Below are 23,121 nucleotides of genomic sequence, written 5' to 3' on the forward strand. Positions count from 1 at the left end.
TTACATTTTTACATTTTAGTCATTTAGCAGACGCTCTTATCCAGGCAACATTAATAACGATGGTTTTGGGAAACAGCTTTGAGATTTAACAATGCTCCTACGAATGTTCTAACGATTAACTTTTGGGAAACCAGGCCCTGGTTGGTTTTAGCTTTTACCATAAGTCTTCTGGTTAACAGCCAGTTAACCTACTTTGTCATCCATTTACTTACCTCAGCCGAACAGTCATTTTAACATTTTATTTTCCACTTCAATGACTTTAATGGAGGTTTGTTTTCTCAAAAACGGTCTCTTCTGCTTCCACAGGCGATGGCATGCCAAAGGAAAGCAGTCCGTTCATAAACAACACAGACAATGACAAAGGGAATCTATACGATGGGAAGAACATGGCCCTCTTTGAGGTAACTGTCAACATCCAACCGCCTTGATTTATATATAACGTTATCTGTGGTATTTCATTTGACCTTTGACCTAAGCTTTGACTTAGGTCTGTTGATCAGGGATTCAATGCTAAATGGAGTGGGACAAAAACTGTGTGGAAGGGGCTTTCTCTGTTATTTCTATCCAGTTTTCAAAGGCACTGTCTAATGCCATTTGGCTGCCCTAACCTCTCTGTGGTAGTGATCCATTATATTGAATCCTATGAATAACATGAATTATGGACTGTGAAATCTATTTCTACTTCTCTACTATAATTCGCTCCAGCAAAGCTTTTCTAATCTCCTTTGATTTCTGTACAGTTTCTAAATTCCTCTTGACCGTTTCACCCATCATTGCGCTTCTCAAGTTATTTCCCTGACCCTTATGCAGAGAGCTTGAAAGCTAAGAGGTGTTATGACACTTTTTGTGTTATGGTATTTTTTGTTCACAGGAAGAGATGGACAGCAACCCCATGGTATCCTCTCTGCTCAACAAGCTGGCTAACTACACCAACCTCACCCAGGGGGTCAAAGAGCACGAGGAGGCAGACGACGACGAGGGGCCAGCCAAGACTAAGAAACCAGTCAAGGTAAGCCTGTCGTCTCCACATTGTGTGGACAATTATGTTTTTTAATTATTTTCTTACGACATCAGATCCACGTAGTGACACAAGCCACTTCCATGCACATCCGACTCCTACTGCCTGATATAGGTGATAATGACAAAGCAAATGTAATCCTCTCAACGTGGGGACTTTGTGTGTGTTCTGAAGTGTGGAGGAAATAGCTTGGTTTAGACTGTTGGTACTGTAAATGGGACAGCCTATGGTTTCAAGTCTATAAAATGTCTTCAATTGGTTAGTGTATCCCATCATACGTATTTTCTCCTGATTTTTTTGTACCCTTTTAAAAACTGCTGAATTAATGATTGCAGAACAGGGTCTTTGACCAGAGCAAACATTCAGTGTGCAACACGTGTGCAGCACAAAGGACATGCAAACATTCTCACTTGGTTTGTCTGCATGCGTTACACTGTGATTGATCAGTGTTGCCTTTATACTTACTAACCCAACTGCTACTATCTATCCTAGACTATGGTGACATCATGTATCAAAACACAAATAAGACCTTACTTTGCGAATTATATGTTATTTATAACAATCTTTGCAGATTCATTATTGGATGCCATTATAAGACATCATTGCACAAAATATGAATCACTAAATTGTCTGTTACTCCCAAACAGAAGACATTTTTTTTATGTATCAACTTAAATTTCCCTGTATATATTAAGAAACACCTAACTTTACAAGACTCACACGACTCCTTTTGACAACAGCAGCAATTACAAATTCAAAAGTTACATCATGAGGTTGGAGTAAGGTCTTTCAGATACAAAGGCCCAACCGGAATAATTTACCTATAGAAATCAGGGCATTACAATCACACAGTGAATTTAAGAAAGGCTTTTTTCAAATGTTAAGAACAAACTGTTTGTGTTTTTAACTAATAGAAACATAATGTGCCGATATTTGTAAATAAAAATGTATGTGCAGTGACTTCTGATATTATTCATACTCCTTGACTTATTCCATATTTTGTTGTGTAACAGCTTTTTTTATTTTTACACATCTACCAATCAGTGCCCTTCTTTCAGAAGCATTGAAAAACCTCCATGATCTTTGTGCTTGAATCTGTGCTTGAAATTCACTGCTTGACTGAGTCATTCAGAAATAATTTTAAACACTATTATTGAACATAACCCATGCAGGGTCCATGTAACTTATTATGTGATTTGTTAAGCACATTTTTACTCCTGAACTTATTTACGCTTACCATAACAAAGGGGTTGAATACTTATGGACTCAAGACATTTCAGCATTTAATTTTGTATTAATTTAAGAAATGTTCTACAAACAAAATTCTACTTTGACATTATGGGGTATTGTGTGTAGATCAGGGACACAAAATCAAAATGTAATCAATTTTAAATACAGGCTGTAACACAACAAAATGTGGAATAAGTCAAGGGGTGTGAATAATTTCTGAAGGCACCCTATGTCTGTATTACAGGTACTTAGTTTTATTAGTTGCATTAGTAGTTGTAGCATTTGTTTTTATTAGTTGTATTAGTAGTTGTACAACAACTTTTTTATGCTGTTAATGTACGTTTTTTATCATTATCATTATTTCATTGTTATTATTATTAGACAGTAGTTGCCATATTTTTATTGTTACAAAGTATTTTAAAATTTAAATTTTTGGACACTCTTGAAAATGAGATGGTGCATCTCAAGAGATATCATCCTGCAAAATGTCAAATAAATAAATAAATACTTGTTATGCTCCAAGAAAGTCACCCTCCCATAAAGAAATCAAACCACTCTGGCCACCACAACGACATCAAAAACACATTCTTGTCATATTTCTCACAGACAGTTGTTTTCTTCAGGAAATGTGGTCAAAATAGCAAGAATTGAATGCAGGTCGGCGTCCAAAGTGGAACCCTATTTCCTATATAGTGCACTACTTTTAACCAGAGCTCTGGTCAAAAGTAGTACACTATATGAGATAGGCTTTCATTTTGGACACATCCCAGGTCTGGGTGTTGTGTAATAGGCTGAGCAGAGCACCTCCTCCTGAGACAGTGTGATAGTTGAAGGGGCCTGTGGTCCCATGGGGTAAAAAAGCATGATTGATAATCATTAATGCAATCTCTTTTTCTACTGGGCTGAATTTATCTGGTGTTCTGTTTATCTGGTGTTCTGTTTATCTGGTGTTCTGTTGCTTTATCTGGTGTTCTGTTTATCTGGTGTTCTGTTGCTTTATCTGGTGCTGTCCTTTAAAGGGGCAATCTACAGTTTGAACAATAACAAAGTGTAGTCCTTGCCACTGATTTGCTGAACAGCGGAAGGATGGGGCTGGAGAAATATAACCACTCTCAAACTCATGGACTGACCATCCATGATATAAAAATTATAGTTTTAACCATGTTTTGAGCTACAGTGGGGAGAACAAGTTTTTGATACACTGCCGATTTTGCAGATTTTCCTACTTACAAAGCATATATATGTAGATTCATTAATTGTCATTGTCTCCGTGCTGCTGTACTGTTTGTTGCTACTTGGCTACCTGCCAAACTATTCACGTTTTACTTTTAATAAACGTTTAATCAATCTCTGTGTTCAACAAATTTACCAACTTTTTAGTTTTGTCCTCACTCATCTTTTTTCGTTAAACTTTTTCACCCCGGACGTTTATCCCGAGACAGAAGAGTCATTTTCCTGTGCGTTTTAGCTGCCAACTTTACGTTATTTTCCTTTTTTCCATCGCAACTTTTTTCCCTTATTCAACTTTTTCACTCCGGACGCTTTATCTGGACATGGTTCATCAACATCTTCAACAGCCGAAGCTAAGTAGTAACATTAACATGATGTCTTCTAATTGCAGTCGCTGTACTCATAATATACAGGAGAATTCTCGCCTTACGGCGAGAATAGCTGTGCTACAAGCCCAGCTTCAGACGCAATCGTTAGGCAAGGGTAATATCAGTGTAGGAAAGGAAGAAACAGCGTCTGTGCCACCAGTAAGTACAGACAGTAACGTTAGTATAAATCCCCCCGCACAGTCCCCGCAGCCGGACAACTTTCTCATGGCTTCTGGAGGGAAATACTGTTGGAATGCTCAACCGGTGTCGCTCATTCAGCCGACAGAAACCTTCAACCGGTTTTCCCCATTATGTAGCGAGTCGGAGTCTGAGTCTGAGTCTTCTCTAGTCTCTACTCCTCCCGTTACGGGGTCTGAGACTCCGAAGGCTCCCACCATTAGCTCTGACAAATTGAAAACCCTAGTCATTGGCGACTCCATTACCCGCAGTATTAGACTTAAAACGAATCACCCAGCGATCATACACTGTTTACCAGGGGGCAGGGCTACCGACGTTAAGGCTAATCTAAAGATGGTGCTGGCTAAAGCTAAAACTGGCGAGTGTAGAGAGTATAGAGATATTGTTATCCACGTCGGCACCAACGATGTTAGGATGAAACAGTCAGAGGTCACCAAGTGCAACATAGCTTCAGCGTGTAAATCAGCTAGAAAGATGTGTCGGCATCGAGTAATTGTCTCTGGCCCCCTCCCAGTTAGGGGAAGTGACGAGCTCTACAGCAGAGTCTCAGCACTTAATCGCTGGTTGAAAACTGTTTTCTGCCCCTCCCAAAAGATAACATTTGTGGATAATTGGCCCTCTTTCTGGGACTCACCCACAAACAGGACCAAGCCTGACCTGCTGAGGAGTGACGGACTCCATCCTAGCTGGAGGGGTGCTCTCCTCTTATCTACCAACATAGATAGGGCTCTAACTCCTCTAGCCCCACAGTGAAATAGGGTGCAGGCCAGGCAGCAGGCTGTTAGCCAACCTGCCAGCTTAGTGGAGTCTGCCAATAGCACAGTCAGTGTAGTCAGCTCAGCCATACCCATTGAGACTGTGTCTGTGCCTCGACCTAGGTTGGGCAAAACTAAACATGGCGGTGTTCACCCTAGCAATCTTATTAGGATAAAGACCTCCTCCATTCCTGCCATTATTGAAAGAGATCGTGATACCTCACATCTCAAAATAGGGTTACTTAATGTTAGATCCCTCACTTCAAAGGCAGTCATAGTCAATGAACTAATCACTGATCATAATCTTGATGTGATTGGCCTGACTGAAACATGGCTTAAGCCTGATGAATTTGCTGTGTTAAATGAGGCCTCACCTCCTGGTTACACTAGTGACCATATTCCCCGTGCATCCCGCAAAGGCGGAGGTGTTGCTAACATTTACGATAGCAAATTTCAATTTACAAAAAAAAAAAATGGCGTTTTCATCTTTTGAGCTTCTAGTCATGAAATCTATGCAGCCTACTCAATCACTTTTTATAGCTACTGTTTACAGGCCTCCTGGGCCATATACAGCGTTCCTCTCTGAGTTTCCTGAATTCCTATCAGACCTTGTAGTCATAGCAGATCATATTCTAATTTTTGGTGATTTTAATATTCACATGGAGAAGTCCACAGACCCACTCCAAAAGTCTTTCGGAGCCATTATCGACTCAGTGGGTTTTGTCCAACATGTCTCTGGACCTACTCACTGCCACAGTCATACTCTGGACCTAGTTTTGTCCCATGGAATAAATGTTGTAGATCTTAATGTTTTTCCACAAAATCCTGGACTATCGGACCACCATTTTATTACGTTTGCAATCGCAACAAATAATCTGCTCAGACCCCAACCAAGGAGCATCAAAAGTCGTGCTATAAATTCTCAGACAACACAAAAATTCATTGATGCCCTTCCAGACTCCTTCTGCCTACCCAAGGACGTCAGAGGACAAAAATCAGTTAACCACTTAACTGAGGAACTCAATTTAACCTTGCGCAATACCCTAGATGCAGTTGCACCCCTAAAAACGAAAAACATTTGTCATAAGAAACTAGCTCCCTGGTATACAGAAAATACCCGAGCTTTGAAGCAAGCTTCCAGGAAATTGGAACGGAAATGGCGCCACACCAAACTGGAAGTCTTCCGACTAGCTTGGAAAGACAGTACCGTGCAGTACCGAAGAGCCCTCACTGCTGCTCGATCATCCTACTTTTCCAACTTAATCGAGGAAAATAAGAACAATCCAAAATTTCTTTTTGATACTGTTGCAAAGCTAACTAAAAAGCAGCATTCCCCAAGAGAGGATGGCTTTCACTTCAGCAGTGATAAATTCATGAACTTCTTTGAGGAAAAGATCATGACCATTAGAAAGCAAATTACGGACTCCTCTTTGAATCTGCGTATTCCTCCAGGGCTTAGCTGTCCTGGATCTGCACAGCTCTGCGAGGGCCTGGGATCGGGAGAGACACTTAAGTGTTTTAGTACTATATCTCTTGACACAATGATGAAAATAATCATGGCCTCTAAACCTTCAAGCTGCATACTGGATCCTATTCCTACTAAACTGCTGAAGGAGCTGCTTCCTGTGCTTGGCCCTCCTATGTTGAACATAATAAACAGCTCTCTATCCACCGGATGTGTACCAAACTCACTAAAAGTGGCAGTGATAAAGCCTCTCTTGAAAAAGCCAAACCTTGACCCGGAAAATATAAAAAACTATCGGCCTATATCGAATCTTCCATTCCTCTCAAAAATTTTAGAAAAAGCTGTTGCGCAGCAACTCACTGCCTTTCTGAAGACAAACAATGTATACGAAATGCTTCAGTCTGGTTTTAGACCCCATCATAGCACTGAGACTGCACTTGTGAAGGTGGTAAATGACCTTTTAATGGCGTCAGACCGAGGCTCTGCATCTGTCCTCGTGCTACTAGACCTTAGTGCTGCCTTTGACACCATCGATCACCACATTCTTTTGGAGAGACTGGAAACCCAAATTGGTCTACACGGACAAGTTCTGGCCTGGTTTAGATCCTACCTGTCGGAAAGATATCAGTTTGTCTCTGTGAATGGTCTGTCCTCCGACAAATCAACTGTACATTTCGGTGTTCCTCAAGGTTCCGTTTTAGGACCACTATTGTTTTCACTATATATTTTACCTCTTGGGGATGTTATTCGAAAACATAATGTTAACTTTCACTGCTATGCGGATGACACACAGCTGTACATTTCAATGAAGCATGGTGAAGCCCCAAAATTGCCCTCGCTAGAAGCCTGTGTTTCAGACATAAGGAAGTGGATGGCTGAAAACTTTTTACTTTTAAACTCGGACAAAACAGAGATGCTTGTTCTAGGTCCCAAGAAACAAAGAGATCTTCTGTTAAATCTGACAATTCATCTTGATGGTTGTAAAGTCGTCTCAAATAAAACTGTGAAGGACCTAGGCGTTACTCTTGACCCTGATCTCTCTTTTGACGAACATATCAAGACTGTTTCAAGGACAGCTTTTTTCCATCTACGTAACATTGCAAAAATCAGAAATTTTCTGTCCAAAAATGATGCAGAAAAATTAATCCATGCATTTGTTACTTCTAGGTTAGACTACTGCAATGCTCTATTTTCCGGCTACCCGGATAAAGCACTAAATAAACTTCAGTTAGTGCTAAATACGGCTGCTAGAATCCTGACTAGAACCAAGAAATTTGATCATATTACTCCAGTGCTAGCTTCCCTACACTGGCTTCCTGTTAAGGCAAGGGCTGATTTCAAGGTTTTACTGTTAACCTATAAAGCGTTACATGGGCTTGCTCCTACCTATCTTTCCGAGTTGGTCCTGCCGTACATACCAATACGTACGCTACGGTCACAAGACGCAGGCCTCCTAATTGTCCCTAGAATTTCTAAGCAAACAGCGGGAGGCAGGGCTTTCTCCTATAGATCTCCATTTTTATGGAACAGTCTGCCTACCCATGTGAGAGACGCAGACTCGGTCTCAACCTTTAAGTCTTTACTGAAGACTTATCTCTTCAGTAGGTCATATGATTGAGTGTAGTCTGGCCCAGGAGTGTGAAGGTGAACGGAAAGGCTGGAGCAACGAACAGCCCTTGCTGTCTCTGCCGGGCCGGTTCCCCTCTCCACTGGGGTTCTCTGCCTCTAACCCTGTTGCAGGGGCTGAGTCACTGGCTTGCTGGTGCTCTTTCATGCCGTCCCTGGGAGGGGTGCGTCACTTGAGTGGGTTGAGTTACTGACGTGATCTTCCTGTCTGGGTTGGCGCCCCCCCCTTGGTTTGTGCTGTGGTGGAGACCTCTGTGGGCTATACTCGGCCTTGTCTCAGGATTGTAAGTTGGTGGTTGGGGATATCCCTCTAGTGGTGCGGGGGCTGTGCTTTGGCGGAGTGGGTGGGGTTATATCCTTCCTGTTTGGCCCTGTCCGGGGGTTTCTTCGGATGGGGCCACAGTGTCTCCGGACCGCTCCTGTCTCAGCCTCCAGTATTTATGCTGCAGTAGTTTATGTGTCGGGGGGCTGGGGTTAGTTGGTTATACCTGGACTACTTCTCCTGTCTTATCCAGTGTCCTGTGTGAATTTAAGTATGCTCTCTCTAATTCTCTCGTTCTCTCTTTCTCTCTGAGAACCTGAGCCCTAGGACCATACGTCAGGACTACCGGGCATGATGACACCTTGCTGTCCCCAGTCCGCCTGGCCTTGCTGCTATTCCAGTTTCAACTGTTCTGCCTGCGGCTACGAAACCCCTACCTGTCCCAGACCTGCTGTTTTCAACTCTTAATGATCGGCTATGAAAAGCCAACTGAGAGACCTGAGCCCTAGGACCATACGTCGGGACTACCGGCCGTGGTGACTCCTTGCTGTCCCCAGTCCGCCTGGCCTTGCTGCTATTCCAGTTTAAACTGTTCTGCCTGCGGTTATGGAACCCCTACCTGTCCCAGACCTGTTGTTTTCAACTCTTAATGATCGGCTATGAAAAGCCAACTGAGATTTATTCCTGATTATTATTTGACCATGCTTGTCACTTATGAACATTTTTGAACATCTTGGCATGGTTCTGTTATAATCTCCACCCGGCACAGCCAGAAGAGGACTGGCCACCCCTCATAGCCTGGTTCCTCTCTAGGTTTCTTCCTAAGTTTTCGCCTTTCTAGGGAGTTTTTCCTAGCCACCGTGCTTCTACACCTGCATTACTAGCTGTTTGGGGTTTTAGGCTGGGTTTCTGTACAGCACTTCGAGATATTAGCTGATGTAAGAAGGGCTATATAAAATAAAATTGATTGATTGATTGATTGTAGAGGTCTGTAATTTTTATCATAGGTACACTTCAACTGTGAGAGACAGAATCTAAAACAACAATCCAGAAAATCACATTGTATGATTTTTAAGTAATTAATTTGCATTTTATTGCATGACATAAGTATTTGATACATCAGAAAAGCAGAACTTAATATTTGGTACAGAAACCTTTGTTTGCAATTACAGAGATCATACGTTTCCTGTAGGTCTTGACCAGATTTGCACACACTGCAGCAGGGATTTTGGCCCACTCCTCCATGCAGACCTTCTCCAGATCCTTCAGGTTTCGGGGCTGTCGCTGGGCAATACAAACTTTCAGCTCCCTCCAAAGATTTTCTATTGGGTTTAGGTCTGGAGACTGGCTAGGCCACTCCAGGACCTTGAGATACTTCTTACGGAGCCACTCCTTAGTTGCCCTGGCTGTGTGTTTCGGGTAGTTGTCATGCTGGAAGACCCAGCCACGACCCATCTTCATTGCTCTTACTGAGGGAAGGAGGTTGTTGGCCAAGATCTCGTGATACATGGCCCCATCCATCCTCCCCTCAATACGGTGCAGTCGTCCTGTCCCCTTTGCAGAAAAGCATCCCCAAATAATTATGTTTCCACCTCCATGCTTCACAGTTGGGATGGTGTTCTTGGGGTTGTACTCATCCTTAAACACGGCGAGTGGAGTTTAGACCAAAAAGCTCTATTTTTGTCTCATCAGACCACATGACCTTCTCCCATTCCTCCTCTGGATCATCCAGATGGTCATTGGCAAACTTCAGACGGGCCTGGACATGCGCTGGCTTGAGCAGGGGGACCTTGCGTGCACTGCAGGATTTTAATCCATGACGGCGTAGTGTGTTACTAATGGTTTTCTTTGAGACTGTGGTCCCAGCTCTCTTCAGGTCATTGACCAGGTCCTGCCGTGTAGTTCTGGGCTGATCCCTCACCTTCCTCATGATCATTGATGCCCCACGAGGTGAGATCTTGCATGGAGCCCCAGACCGAGGGTGATTGACCATCATCTTTAACTTCTTCCATTTTCTAATAATTGCACCAACAGTTGTTGCCTTCTCACCAAGCTGCTTGCCTATTGTCCTGTAGCCCATCCCAGCCTTGTGCAGGTCTACAATTTTATCCCTGATATCCTTACACAGCTCTCTGGTCTTGGCCATTGTGGAGAGGTTGGAGTCTGTTTGATTGAGTGTGTGGACAGGTGTCTTTTATACAGGTAACGAGTTCAAACAGGTGCAGTTAATACAGGTAATGAGTGGAGAACAGGAGGGCTTCTTAAAGAAAAACTAACAGGTCTGTGAGAGCCGGAATTCTTACTGGTTGGTAGGTGATCAAATACTTATGTCATACAATAAAATGCAAATTAATTACTTAAAAATCATACAATGTGATTTTCTGGATTTTTGTTTTAGATTCCGTCTCTCACAGTTGAAGTGTGCCTATGATAAAAATTACAGACATCTACATGCTTTGTAAGTAGGAAAACCAGCAATAAGTTATATTCTTCAAGAATCAATGGGAATTTATCATTAATTTAAAAGTTTTAAAAAATGATGTTTAAGAAAAGCCTCATTCTCTTACATGGGTCTGACACAATCCAGCCGTTTATACTTTCTCTCCCAGAGTTACAGCCTGGAGGAACCTTTTATTAAGTTGTTCTTCCAAGCCTGTTTGCTGCAAAAAAATCTAAAGAAAATACCCACACTGTTTTCCAAGTGGTGCAATTCCACAGTAACCACAGCCCCTGTCCCATACCAATTGCCCCATCATGTTTTCTGCACGGAGACCAGATGCGGATGAGCATTTCTGATTGGTCCTAGAGTGCCAAGGATGGAGTGAAAATGACACCCCTGGCTTGTCCGGTTCTCCACTCTCAGACCGGGATCAGTGGGACTTTCCTTTAGGTTTAGATTGAGAGATGGTCAAAAAGGCAGCCACCCCTTTGAAGAAATAGGGGAGGGTACTCTACTGGGATATTCGGGTACATTTCTGTTTCTTTTAATAATCGCGGCGCCCCCTCCTTTTTTTGAGCTGTTGCGAAACTTCTCTTTTGATGGAATGGATCTGTGAGGGGGATGCCTCTGATGAAAGTTCTGGAAAGTTCCATCGCGGTGCAGGGTAGGACTGTTTACTTCGCTGTACATTTTCTAGGAGGCGATAAGGTCAAGCTATTGATTATACCCTGATAATGGGGCATTTTCCTCAAGCAACAATGCTTGTACTGTATCTCCATGACTCCTTGGTATATTTTTTACCTTGAATGAATGTATTTCTTGTATTTATCAAAAAACACATTTATTGGTGGGGTATTTGATTTCGATTGCCATCTTTGGCAAACAAGGATTTAGTTCAATGTATCATACAAACGTGTTATTAAGCGACTGGCCAAGGCAATGGTGTCATATAAGGCACCAGACCAGACAATAATATTTAATGGTTAAAGAAAAAACTATTTTCCGATGCTTTTCACTCCTTGTGCATTTTGTCCTAATAGTGGGTCTGAGCAATATTATAGTTGTGTGGTACACTATGGTGGTGGATGGGATTACCCCCATATCAAAGTGTCATGACAGATAATGAAAAGCAATATCTTAAATGTAATCCATTATAAATACTAGTTGAATATGATTAATATAGTGAAACTGTTCTCCTTTACCTGTCGTCACCCTGCCCTCTCCCTCCTCAGAGTCCTGCGTTGGGCACGTTAATCGGGGTGTACCTGCCCTGTCTGCAAAACATCCTGGGGGTCATCCTGTTCCTGCGCCTCACCTGGATCGTGGGCACCGCCGGCATCATGGAGTCCCTGGCCATTGTGGTTATGACCTGTTCCTGTGTAAGTAATATAATAATATTATTATTTATCCAAAGCGACCTAGTCATGCGTGCATACGTTTTATAAATAGGTAGCCCTGGGAATCGAACCCACTATCTTGGCATTGCAAGCGCCATGCTCTACCAACTGAGCTACAGAGGACCACTACCTAACCAGAGTCTGAAGACTATGTTAGGTTGAACAAAGACCCACACATGATCGGAGACTCCCATCCCTTTTAACACTATAGACCAAATTTTGACAGTGATACCAGAATCTGTCCACTAAAATAAGACCATGAAGTGAGGAATGTTTGTATGGAGGTCAATGAGAGCGTGTCGAATTTGGTCAACAAAAAATGTAATTGGTATTTTGCTACTTGAGGCTTATTTGAAGTTCCGGAATGGTTAGGTTGTTACAAATGCACTGATATAAATAGATGCACGTGGCATTTCGGCAACTTTTATATCGGAGTTGTGCCTGTTGTTCACACGCGTATCTGACCTCTCATTCGCTAGAATGGTCCCATCTGATCTAGCCTCCTCTTGCCTGCCTTCCATCTTTGAGGACATGTATTTCCATTGTTCAAGTGGTCACTTGACCATCTTGTCAATATAATAGATCATCTTAGGTGATACTTATAGAGGGATTTATTTATTTCAAAATCTCTCTTTGAACAACATCCTTGAAGGCTGTGGTCATTGATGTGAATACTAACAGTATGTATATAATAGACTGTGCAGACAATGCCATCAAAATCTGCTATATTACCAACTCATTTTGAATTAGGGGGGTGGTGTTGTATGAGTGTGAGAAAAAGAATGAAAGGGGGGTAGTGTGAGAAAGAGAGCGGGAGAAAGATTGACAGTGAGAGTAGGTGTGTGATTCAGTCAGTCCTGGTCACTGATCCTCCTATATTTAGCTGTGGAGCTCGACTTAGAGGGACGTAGAGCTCCCGCTACTGATGACACCTGGCAGCTTGATGTCTAATCCCCCTCTCTGTCTCCCCTTGCCACAAGCCTCTCTGACACACAGGGGCCTGGCTATATTTATAAACCCAGCCCCCTCAGACAATGGCTTCTCAAAGCTTTGGTGCGGAGGGAAAGAGAAAGGCTAGACACAAGATTGAGCCCTTCCTGTCTTTGCGCTATCGGAGGGAATAACTCCCCTCCTCGCCCATCGGCTTAAGAGCAGTGAACAATAGAAGCCACGCGACTCCCAGTGTGTTACCTAATGACTGTAATGGATTGAGCAGCTTTAGGCTGTGTGTGTGTGTGTGTGTGTGTGTGTGTGTGTGTGTGTGTGTGTGTGTGTGTGTGTGTGTGTGTGTGTGTGTGTGTGTCACGTCACAAGTCTGTTGCTGCATCTATGTCATTTCAAGAGCCACTGCTCGTCAAAATGTGTCGACATGATCACTAAAGTAATAGTAGGCTTTAATGGTGATCGGCATAAAGTTTAGCAGTTGTGTGAACCAATATTTTTTGGGACATGTGGAAGACGACTTCACACAACTAAGAAGAAATGCATTCTGTCCTCTAGTAGTAATAATGAAGAAAGTGTTTCTAACTTTCTACATAGCTAAATGCAAGGTATGTCAGGAAAGAATTGAAAGAATAGCCTACTTGTGCAGGAGAGGTGAGCCTGTGTACAAAGCTCACCTATTCGATGCAATCAGAAATACATAAAGAAACTTCATTTACTGAGTTTAAGGTTGTTGTACACACAGCTGCCCATAGGAGAACCCTTTTTGGTTCCAAGGAGAACCCTCTGTGGAAAGGGTTCTACATGGAACCCAAAAGGGTTCTACCTGAAACCAAAAAGGGTTCTTCAAAGGGTTATCCTATGGGGACAGCCAAATAACCCTTTTAGGTTCTAGATGGTACTGAAACCAAAAGGGTTCTTCAAAGAGTTCTCCTATGGGGACAGCCGAAGAACCCTTTTAGGTTCTAGATGGTACCTTTTTTCCTAAGAGTGTAATTTGTGTCTACATAGATACACACATTCATCCTATTCACTTCCACCTGGCTAGACATAGACGCTGGACAGCACTTTCCATTTCACACATTCCACATAACAGACACCAATGTAGCCTTCTGTTGAACGCTGCTTCCATTCAAATGGATAAGCTGCCTTTAGGGGGTAAATTGCCAGCTAATTGGCTTTTCTCCAGTTCAGCACATGCCCTGAAAGCAAAGCAGGAAGCAGGAAGCAGGGGACAGAGATTTATTTTGGTCAATCATTGCCACCCGTGTCAGCTCAAGGGCAGGAGGAGTGTTATGTAACCACCAACCAGCCAGATGCAAATATCCTTGAAACCCATTAAACCCTCCCAAAACATTGACCGATTTCACGGAAAAGGGGCTCATATCAATTAACCAGCCGCCCACGATTGTGTTTCCAAAGATTTATAAGCCATATCTGAGTCGTTTAGCCACTAAATATGGGATAAGCTCCCCTTTGATTATTTTTGTGTAGATTCCATGAGTTTTAGATTAAAAAATCCTGCCCCTGCTGAACCTAAACTAATATTTTGAGATTTTTTCCCTCTTTGCAGACAATGCTGACCGCCATATCAATGAGTGCCATTGCTACGAATGGTGTGGTTCCAGGTAGGCTTCCAACATGGATAATGGTACATTTCTACTTTTTCAAAATAGAATTGAGCTGCCCTATAATTTCCTTCACCTCAAGACATTACATTGAATTTAAACTTCAAATGAAGATGAAATGGATTAGCGAGTTGGGTTCCAGCACTAGAGGGAACAATATGTGCCACTACACCCTAAAGTGAGTTTCCCCAAGGGCTGTGGTTGTGACTGACTCTGTCCCCCGTTGTTGTTGGTCTGTAGCTGGAGGCTCCTACTACATGATCTCCAGGTCCTTGGGGCCAGAGTTCGGCGGGGCCGTGGGGCTCTGCTTCTACCTGGGGACCACCTTCGCTGGCTCCATGTACATCCTTGGTACTATAGAGATTCTGCTGGTGAGTGTCCTTTGCAAAGATACCATCGTTTTTGCTACCACCTGCTCCGTATACATGAACCAATAACAACACTGCCAGATAAGGCTGGTTTTTGAACGTACAAAAACGCTGTACCCTTACTGAACTGAACTTCCCTGATGACACCCCATCTCCCTTCTCTTCCCAGACCTACATTGTGCCTAGTGCGGCCATCTTCAAGGCAGAGAAGAAGGAGGATGAGCCGGAGGCGCTGCTCAACAACATGCGGGTGTACGGCACCTGCTGCCTCACCCTCATGTCCCTGGTGGTGTTCGTGGGGGTCAAGTACGTCAACAAGCTGGCCCTGGTCTTCCTGGCCTGTGTCATCCTCTCCATTCTGGCCATCTACGCCGGAGTCATCAAGACCGCCTTCGAACCGCCAGACTTCCCGTGAGTCTAGTCTAAACTCACAGCCTTCTATAAAAGTACAACCAGAAACAACTAGAAGAGAACACACACATTGCTCTTACCTCAGATCATAAGTCTCCTCAAAACATCAAAGTCAAATGTATTATTTCAATGTTTTGTTCTATATCCTCCTCCCAGTATTTGCTTGTTGGGGAACCGCACGCTGCAGAACCAAAACTTTGACCAGTGCTTGAAGACGATGGAGGTGGACAACGTGACAGTCACCACCAAGCTGTGGTCCCTGTTCTGTGACTCTCCAGACCTCAACGCCACCTGCAATGAGTACTTCACCCTAAACAATGTCACTGTGATCCAGGGCATCCCTGGCCTGACCAGCGGCGTCATCAGAGGTGAGAAGAAAAAAAACTAACCAACCTCTCTAGGCTACCTTTACAAAGATTGCCCTAGATGGTGGCTATCTTTTCTATTCATTAATTGGCATTTTGTTATGGCAGATTTCTCCTAATACATATAATGAGATCTGCAAAACTGATGAAGTAGACTATGGACTTTTTTGGGATTAAATTATCCGACAAACTTTGATTGTGGGGTAAACTATACCTTTATGTAAAGCCTGTGCTTCCTCTCAGTCTTACAAAACCCTATCCTAATGGAAACCAGGATTACGATCATTAGTTTATTTCTAAAGCATAATGCTGTATGTGTTCCTCTGACTACTTACTATATTGCCTTTGAAGCTCTTATGAAAATTTGATTAGGAAGATATACAGGAAACGTGATCCATTCCTGAGATCCAACAGAGTGATGCTTGAAGAAAGTCTTGTCCTGTATTGTTGAAGTGTTCCCTGGCTTATTTACTGACAGGATCTTTTTTATAGGATAGATGGGACTGTCTTCAATTCAATCAGCCCAGTATCATCTAGATACATCATAGATTTATGCTGAGCTGCAGGTCTACCACAGCTGCCAGAAGACTTTACACAGTCATAGTTTTGGGTTACCACAACGTCCAAGATGTTCAGGACATTCCAAAACTCTGACATTGATGTCCACTCCCCCATCATCACTTACAAAGTCCTCAAATTCGCTAAGTTATGGAATTGGGCGTGTGCTGGCAGGTGATTGATGAGTTCCATATGTACTCTGTGTTCTTCCTTCAGACTCAGAGGATAGTGACTAGGGATTTTTCGCCCTTCCTCTCTCTCTTTTTCCCCTTCCTTCTCTTCTCCCTCCCTCTCTCCTAACCACCCCTCCATCTCCCCCTCTTCCCTTCCCCCTCTCCCTCTCCCTCTGCTCCATCCCCCCTTCCTCTCCCCCTCAAATAGATAACATCTGGGGGGACTACGGTCCTAATGGCATGTTGGTAGAGAATAAGCACCAGGCATCGGAGCCGGCAGCAGACACCTCCCAGGACATCTACATGCCCTACGTGGCCAACGACATCACCACCTTCTTCACCCTGCTGGTAGGGATCTACTTCCCCTCCGTCACTGGTACGTTCACATGGACATCCACCTGTAAGGGAAGCGTTGCTAGGGTACACAATAGGGATTTTTGTAGATAGAAGGAGCTCTTTGGTAAAGGGGTTAAGACCAAGGCACATTCACTTGTTTCAAGTGGTCATTCGGGTAACACTTTAGAATAACTTTCATTAATAAGTAGTAAGTAAGCATAAGTAAGCTATTTCTAAGAGGTGTACATACTATTCATTAAAGTGTATTCCATTTTTATTTTTTTTACATTAATTGTTGTTGCGCTGTTGATGGTTGACAGTAACCCTGCCTAGACCCCCCAAAGTACAAGCAGCAACACAGCTCTTACTTGATAATTACATTTTACATTTACGTCATTTAGCAGACGCTCTTATCCAGAGCGACTTACAAGTTGGATGTTATAATACTTGCTTTCCCCTCTTCACAGGAATCATGGCTGGATCCAACAGGTCTGGTGATCTGAGGGACGCCCAGAAGTCCATCCCCATAGGAACCATCATGGCCATCGCCACCACCACCTTCATCTGTATCTTTAATGATCTGTAATGACAGCAACAACAGCCCAACCATACAAGTGTCTAATAGGACAAATTTAAGCACCTACCAAATTATTATAAAACATGACAAGTCAATGCGTTGTTATGTGTAAACTGTAAAGCTAGGTTTTTATTAATTTGGGCACTAAATAGCAAAACGTAGAAAAACATTTTGCAATGGTAATTGCAATTGAGCATTCCTTATTGGACAAGTCCATGTAGTCTCTCCCTGCTATACTCTACTTCATTTGGTGCTCAAATTAATGTGACCCTGGTTTATTTTTCACCTCTTTTGTCCTCTGAAGGCTAATTTCCTTAATTGCGTCACCCAGACATTTCCTCTGTTATACTGTTTGGCGCCTGCATCGAGGGCGTGGTGCTCAGAGACAAGTAAGTGTTGTTTCACCTTTCACACTTGGTATGAAAGCAGCACAAATGTCTTGTTTATTTCTTGAGCCCCATCTCGACATTCAATCTTTGATTTAATTATTGTAGTTACCTTAAAAACACATGTTTTCTTAAGTAGAAACAGACCATGGGTTAAGGTGTCTCCTTGTTAAGAGATAAGAAGCCCAAATAGGTTTTTTGGACATTGGAAAATTGGTTTGAAAACATCACAGTTTCCCCTTAAAAAAGCTATTTGTCTGTGACACATAGTAGCCCCTTGTTACACATATAGCACTGTCAGGTTGAGAGCTCAAGCCAATTACACTGGGCACACATTGGTCAAAGGGTTTCTGTCTAGCTGGCAAGGTATTTTTCTACTTTTAGCAGCGTGGGTATGCATGTCTTCGTGTGTACGTGTGTGCGTTTTATCTGAGTACTTTTCTAATGAATACATCTGTCTGTGTGTGTCTGTCTGTCCTAGGTTTGGGGACTCGGTCAAAGGGAACCTGGTGATTGGCATCCTTGCTTGGCCTTCCCCCTGGGTGATTGTGATTGGCTCGTTCTTCTCCTGCTGTGGAGCGGGTCTGCAGAGTCTCACTGGAGCCCCCCGGCTGCTGCAGGCCATCGCACGAGACGGCATTGTGCCATTCCTACAGGTCAGAACAAACACACACTGTAGACACACACACACAGCGACACACATGCACACACTGTAGACACACACAGGAACACACACACACAAACTCTCTGGCATTTCCCTGTGTCCCAGGTGTTTGGTCATGGCAAAGCTAATGGAGAGCCCACCTGGGCCCTGCTGTTGACTGGTGGGATCTGTGAGATCGGCATCCTCATCGCCTCTCTGGACGCCGTCGCCCCCATCCTCTCCATGTGAGTACCTCTACTATCATCTCCATCTCCTCCCTCTTCTCTTCTCTCACACCCCTCTCTACCGTTCTCTCTTTCTTTCCTTTCTTCCTTTCATCCATCCTTCTCTCCCATCTACTGTAGCCTAATCCTAGTTTTGCAGAACTGGTCTCTGGAGGTTTACTGACAGATGGTAGCCGTGTGTAATCTTACCTCTCCCTCATTTTGTATCTCTCTCTCCCTCTCAGGTTCTTTTTGATGTGCTACCTGTTTGTCAACCTGGCCTGTGCCCTCCAGACACTGCTGCGCACCCCTAACTGGAGACCCCGCTTCAAGTTCTATCACTGGTAAAAGAGAGCACCTCTCTCTCACTCTATATGGTGCTGCTGGCTGTTCTAATACCCTCTCAAATTAGCTTCACTGTTTTCTCCTGCTTTCTTAAGTACTATAGCAGTCTCTTGGGGCTCTTGTTGCCTCATTCACGGGGCACCCGCGATATTCCGCTTTATCAAGCGGGAGCCGTGCTCCTGCCGTTCTGGTGGCCGTTCACGTGCCGTTTTCCTCACACAGCCCACTGCCTCCACCGCCCTTCTCCCGACCGGCGACACTAGCTGCCAGTCGGAATCAATATGCTTTTTCATAGCTATTAAGTAGTAGATTCCCAAATGCCCAATAAAGACATGTCCCAAAACTCTGCTCATCACTACTCAAATTACAAATCATCAGTACTGACTTACCACTCATGTATGTAGTAAATAAGTAGTGAAACAGAATATTATTGAGTAGAACTTGTAAGGTAGTGATGAATACTAAGTTGTTGTTTTTTCATGAGGCTGTGGTGATATAGTGGCATATGATGGCGACTAGAAACAATTACATAATATGAACTATTACAAATTGATGGTCCTTGAAAATAAATATTAGTGCTTGAAGAAGTACTTGAAAGTCCTCGAATTTGACTTGCCACTGTCTATACGAACTCTGTTACTGCCTCCACCCCTACTCGGCAGCATACATTTCATTACCCTAAACTGGCCAAGTATTCAAGGTCCACACTACAGCTCGTGTAAGCTTGTATAGTGAATGCACACACCTGTATGGCGTGTCCAGCGATAAATGGATCTGTGCTAAAACAGAGAGGGGTTTGCTGTCTGGGATTAAGGTTTCACAGTAACAGTGAATATATACCACAGTAAAGCCCCATTGTTAACTGCTGAGCTATTCCATGGAACTAGCTCCGTTGTTTGTAGTGCTATGGTGCATTCCGATTTCTATGGGCACATTAACATGTGCTACTGTCAATCTTGTTTTTGAACCAAGTACCCTGCAGAGTATCTGAATTGATACGATAGGTTTGATTACTTAAGGAATCAGCTTGTCATTTTTGGGCTGTCAAAATGTACTCCTATATGACTGACTGTAACCTCCATGCTCTTGTCTGTCTCTCGTCCCCCACAGGGCTCTGTCTTTCCTGGGCGCCAGTCTGTGTCTCTCCCTGATGTTCATCTCCTCCTGGTACTATGCCCTGGTGGCCATGCTTATCGCTGGCTGCATCTACAAGTACATTGAATACAGAGGGTAAGAGCTACCGGATTCCACAGTAGCATGGTACATTGGTTCCCTTATCACAAATAGGATGCATGTTAGATTGTGTTCCTCAATCCTCCTTTATCTCATTCTCTCCATCTTTAGGGCGGAGAAGGAGTGGGGCGACGGTATCAATGGTCTGTCGCTCAACGCCGCCCGCTACGCCCTCATTCGCCTGGAGGAGGCGCCGCCCCACACCAAGAACTGGAGGTGGGCGAATGTGTGTGCATGTGATTAGGTTTATGTGCGTATACGTTTGTTTGTGCCATCATTGACGCCGCATTTCTGAACATCCAGCAATAATCAACTGTGGGGCTTTCTCAACAGTATCATTTTCTGCTAGAGAACGTAGTGAATTGTTACCACTTGTCATCTGAGTAATCCAGAGAAAGATAATTACTATTTGATGAATCTCTGAGCCTTCTCTGTAATCTCACTGTGAAAAAAGATACCGTTAAGCCTAAGCATAGCAGCCCCATGACAGTGCCTGTCCAAAAAGTGGAGCATTTACATCAGGAAAGAATGAGATCAAACTTTGGTCTTGGGTCCTCTCCCTCCTGCCCCTGGCGTTGCCCACAGTCCCATTGCCAGGGAATGCCCTAATCTACAGCGTCAAAATCAATATTTCTCCCTGTGCCATCTGGCCTGACGCGAATGGCAGGCTACCAAGTACTTACGTGCATACATCGCCCACGCTTGGCTGGCGACGCGCCCCTAAGCCTCTTTACACAGTAACTGGCGCTGTGCTACCAGCCTTCGACAGCAGGACCCGTACTGGAGCCGTTAGGAATCCTCTATGTCTGACAATTAGTATGGAGCTGTGGCTCTGAGTATTGTTTCTTCATTCTATGTAATATATTCTCAGTGAATTTGGTGATGTTTTCTTTCCCTATTCAGAGAAAGTAATTGAAGTTGTTAGGTTTATGTTCCATCCTGCATCCTGATATTACCCGGTTCTGATCACTAGATGGTGCTGTTCCAGGTGATTTTCTTTTTATGAGTTGCTGTCATACCTTGTCCATAAACTTCTTACAAGGTAAGAAAACCAAGGGTTGGAACCGGTTCAGGGAACAGAACAGAAAAACAGAAAATAACAAAATTATTTGAGGAACAGAACCCAAACCGAAATGGATCTGTACTGTTCAGGAACAGAACCGTTATTTTAAAAGCATGGGAACCGGTTGATAACATTCTTTCATGTGGAGCATTTTTTTCCAGTCCCACAAAAATCGCAACAAGCTCCTATGCAAAGCCCTCAATCTGTCACTCAGAAACTTATTCCAGCGTCAGCCTGCCAGCTGGAAATCTTTGCCAGTGGGTGTGCGAATGTGTAGGCTACCTGCCCCTCCCCTCTGAAGTATAGGTTACTGTAGCCTACTGATGACGTTACAAGTGTAATTCAGAAATTAGGGAGAAATGTTTAATAAGAGAAGAATGGATTGACTTTTTCAATGCTAGTTAAGGATACTATAGTTATCACGTTTTCACATTGGATTTATTAACTACAAAAAGGTAAGACGTGTTTTTAATTCTGGTGCTGCTCTGCACACATAAGCTTGCTAGCTAGCTAGCTAGCTAATGTTTTCTCTGATCCAACTTTAAACCAACTCGGAAGTTCAAAGACATTCAAAGTTACTCCATAGAAGCCTCTCCTCCGTAGGTATAATTCCATGGGCCTAATTCAGATAATGCATGTCATAACAAGATGCCCAGCTCTTCAAGGCAAGCTTCCTCCATCCTCTCTCACTCTCTACTCACCCTCAAAATTTCAGTTGCGTCTTGTGCCCTACACTGTGACTGGCAGCACAGTGTGTGTGTTTGTCTTTCATTATGATTAAACCATGCTGTTACAGCAAAATACAATTAGCTCTTAATGACTTTCCCACTCTACAGCAAGCTGCTGTATCCTCACTGATGATTCTTGACATTAAATTACTTCACCAAACAGCAGCAACAGCACCATCTAGTGGTCAGAACCTGGTAATATTAGGATGTAGGATGGGACATAAACCTAACAACTTCATTGACTAATTTCTCCGAACAGGGGAAAAAAACCTTCACCAAATTCACTGAGAATACATAACATAAAATGAAGAAACAATACTCAGAGCCGCAGCTCCATTCTACTTGCCAGACATAGAAACATGATACTGTATACTTGATGTTTGGGTGGGATTGCCGTGGGGAATCCGTGGGTGGCTTTTGACCATTTCGTTGGATTCCTCATGTTTTACTCATTGTTAGAAAAAGTTTGGCCAAATAGGATGTTAGGTACTAAATATTTATAGAATATTATATGAATCCTATAAATTAAAATGGGTGCAATCAATTAGCTTAATTTCTCAGAGATCAAATTATATTTAAACAAAATAATGTTGCAGGAATGCTAATCTTATCTGTTTCTAACTACAGAAATGATTTCTGAAAAATCTGAGATGGTGGGTGTCATGGCTTGCTGAAATGACATGGAACGACCCAATCAGTTAATCCAATCAGCTGCAGCCGTCAGGAATCCCTTCAATAGATGTGTTTAAAAGTTCACCTTTAGCCGTGCAGGCTTAAGGCAATCTCATTTTGAACTCAAATGTCTGTACAAATGTAACAGCAATGTTCCCAGGTGTTAATACAGATAGCTAGGCAATAATCTGAAATTCAAATTCAAAGCAATGTGTTGGACCAGTATGGGTCTTGGTCAGCCTTGTATAATATAATACAGTATGACTTGTCTGATGTCTCACCGCCCCTGTCTTCCCGGGTCGTAGGCCCCAGATGCTGCTGCTATTGAACCTGGACTCTGACCACACAGTGAAACACCCACGCCTGCTCTCCTTCTGCACCCAGCTCAAAGCGGGCAAAGGCCTGACCATCGTGGGCTCCGTCCTGGAGGGCACTTACATGACCAAGGAGGCCGAGGTCAAGAAGGCCGAGCAGGTACTG

The 23,121-nt window shown here is 43.3% G+C and overlaps 1 protein-coding gene across 1 annotated transcript in view; it reads left to right on the forward strand.

The window, feature by feature from the left end:
- The window catches only part of LOC311119330 (solute carrier family 12 member 7-like), a 54,683-nt gene that overhangs the window by 17,430 nt on the left and 14,132 nt on the right, over positions 1-23,121 (forward strand). Inside the window, exons 2-17 of the mRNA XM_084194050.1 lie at positions 307-401; positions 872-1,009; positions 11,825-11,971; positions 14,505-14,559; positions 14,800-14,930; positions 15,097-15,338; positions 15,495-15,706; positions 16,643-16,810; positions 17,238-17,336; positions 17,679-17,736; positions 18,215-18,389; positions 18,503-18,621; positions 18,846-18,944; positions 20,056-20,175; positions 20,290-20,394; positions 22,947-23,115. Of these exons, the coding sequence (XP_084050176.1) occupies positions 315-401; positions 872-1,009; positions 11,825-11,971; positions 14,505-14,559; positions 14,800-14,930; positions 15,097-15,338; positions 15,495-15,706; positions 16,643-16,810; positions 17,238-17,336; positions 17,679-17,736; positions 18,215-18,389; positions 18,503-18,621; positions 18,846-18,944; positions 20,056-20,175; positions 20,290-20,394; positions 22,947-23,115 (2,124 nt within the window). The 5' untranslated portion in view covers positions 307-314. The remainder of the gene's footprint in view (positions 1-306; positions 402-871; positions 1,010-11,824; positions 11,972-14,504; positions 14,560-14,799; positions 14,931-15,096; positions 15,339-15,494; positions 15,707-16,642; positions 16,811-17,237; positions 17,337-17,678; positions 17,737-18,214; positions 18,390-18,502; positions 18,622-18,845; positions 18,945-20,055; positions 20,176-20,289; positions 20,395-22,946; positions 23,116-23,121) is intronic.

The sequence above is a fragment of the Coregonus lavaretus genome, assembly GCF_964263955.1.
Source record: "Coregonus lavaretus genome assembly, contig: HAP1_SCAFFOLD_2785, whole genome shotgun sequence".
Lineage (NCBI taxonomy): Eukaryota > Metazoa > Chordata > Actinopteri > Salmoniformes > Salmonidae > Coregonus > Coregonus lavaretus.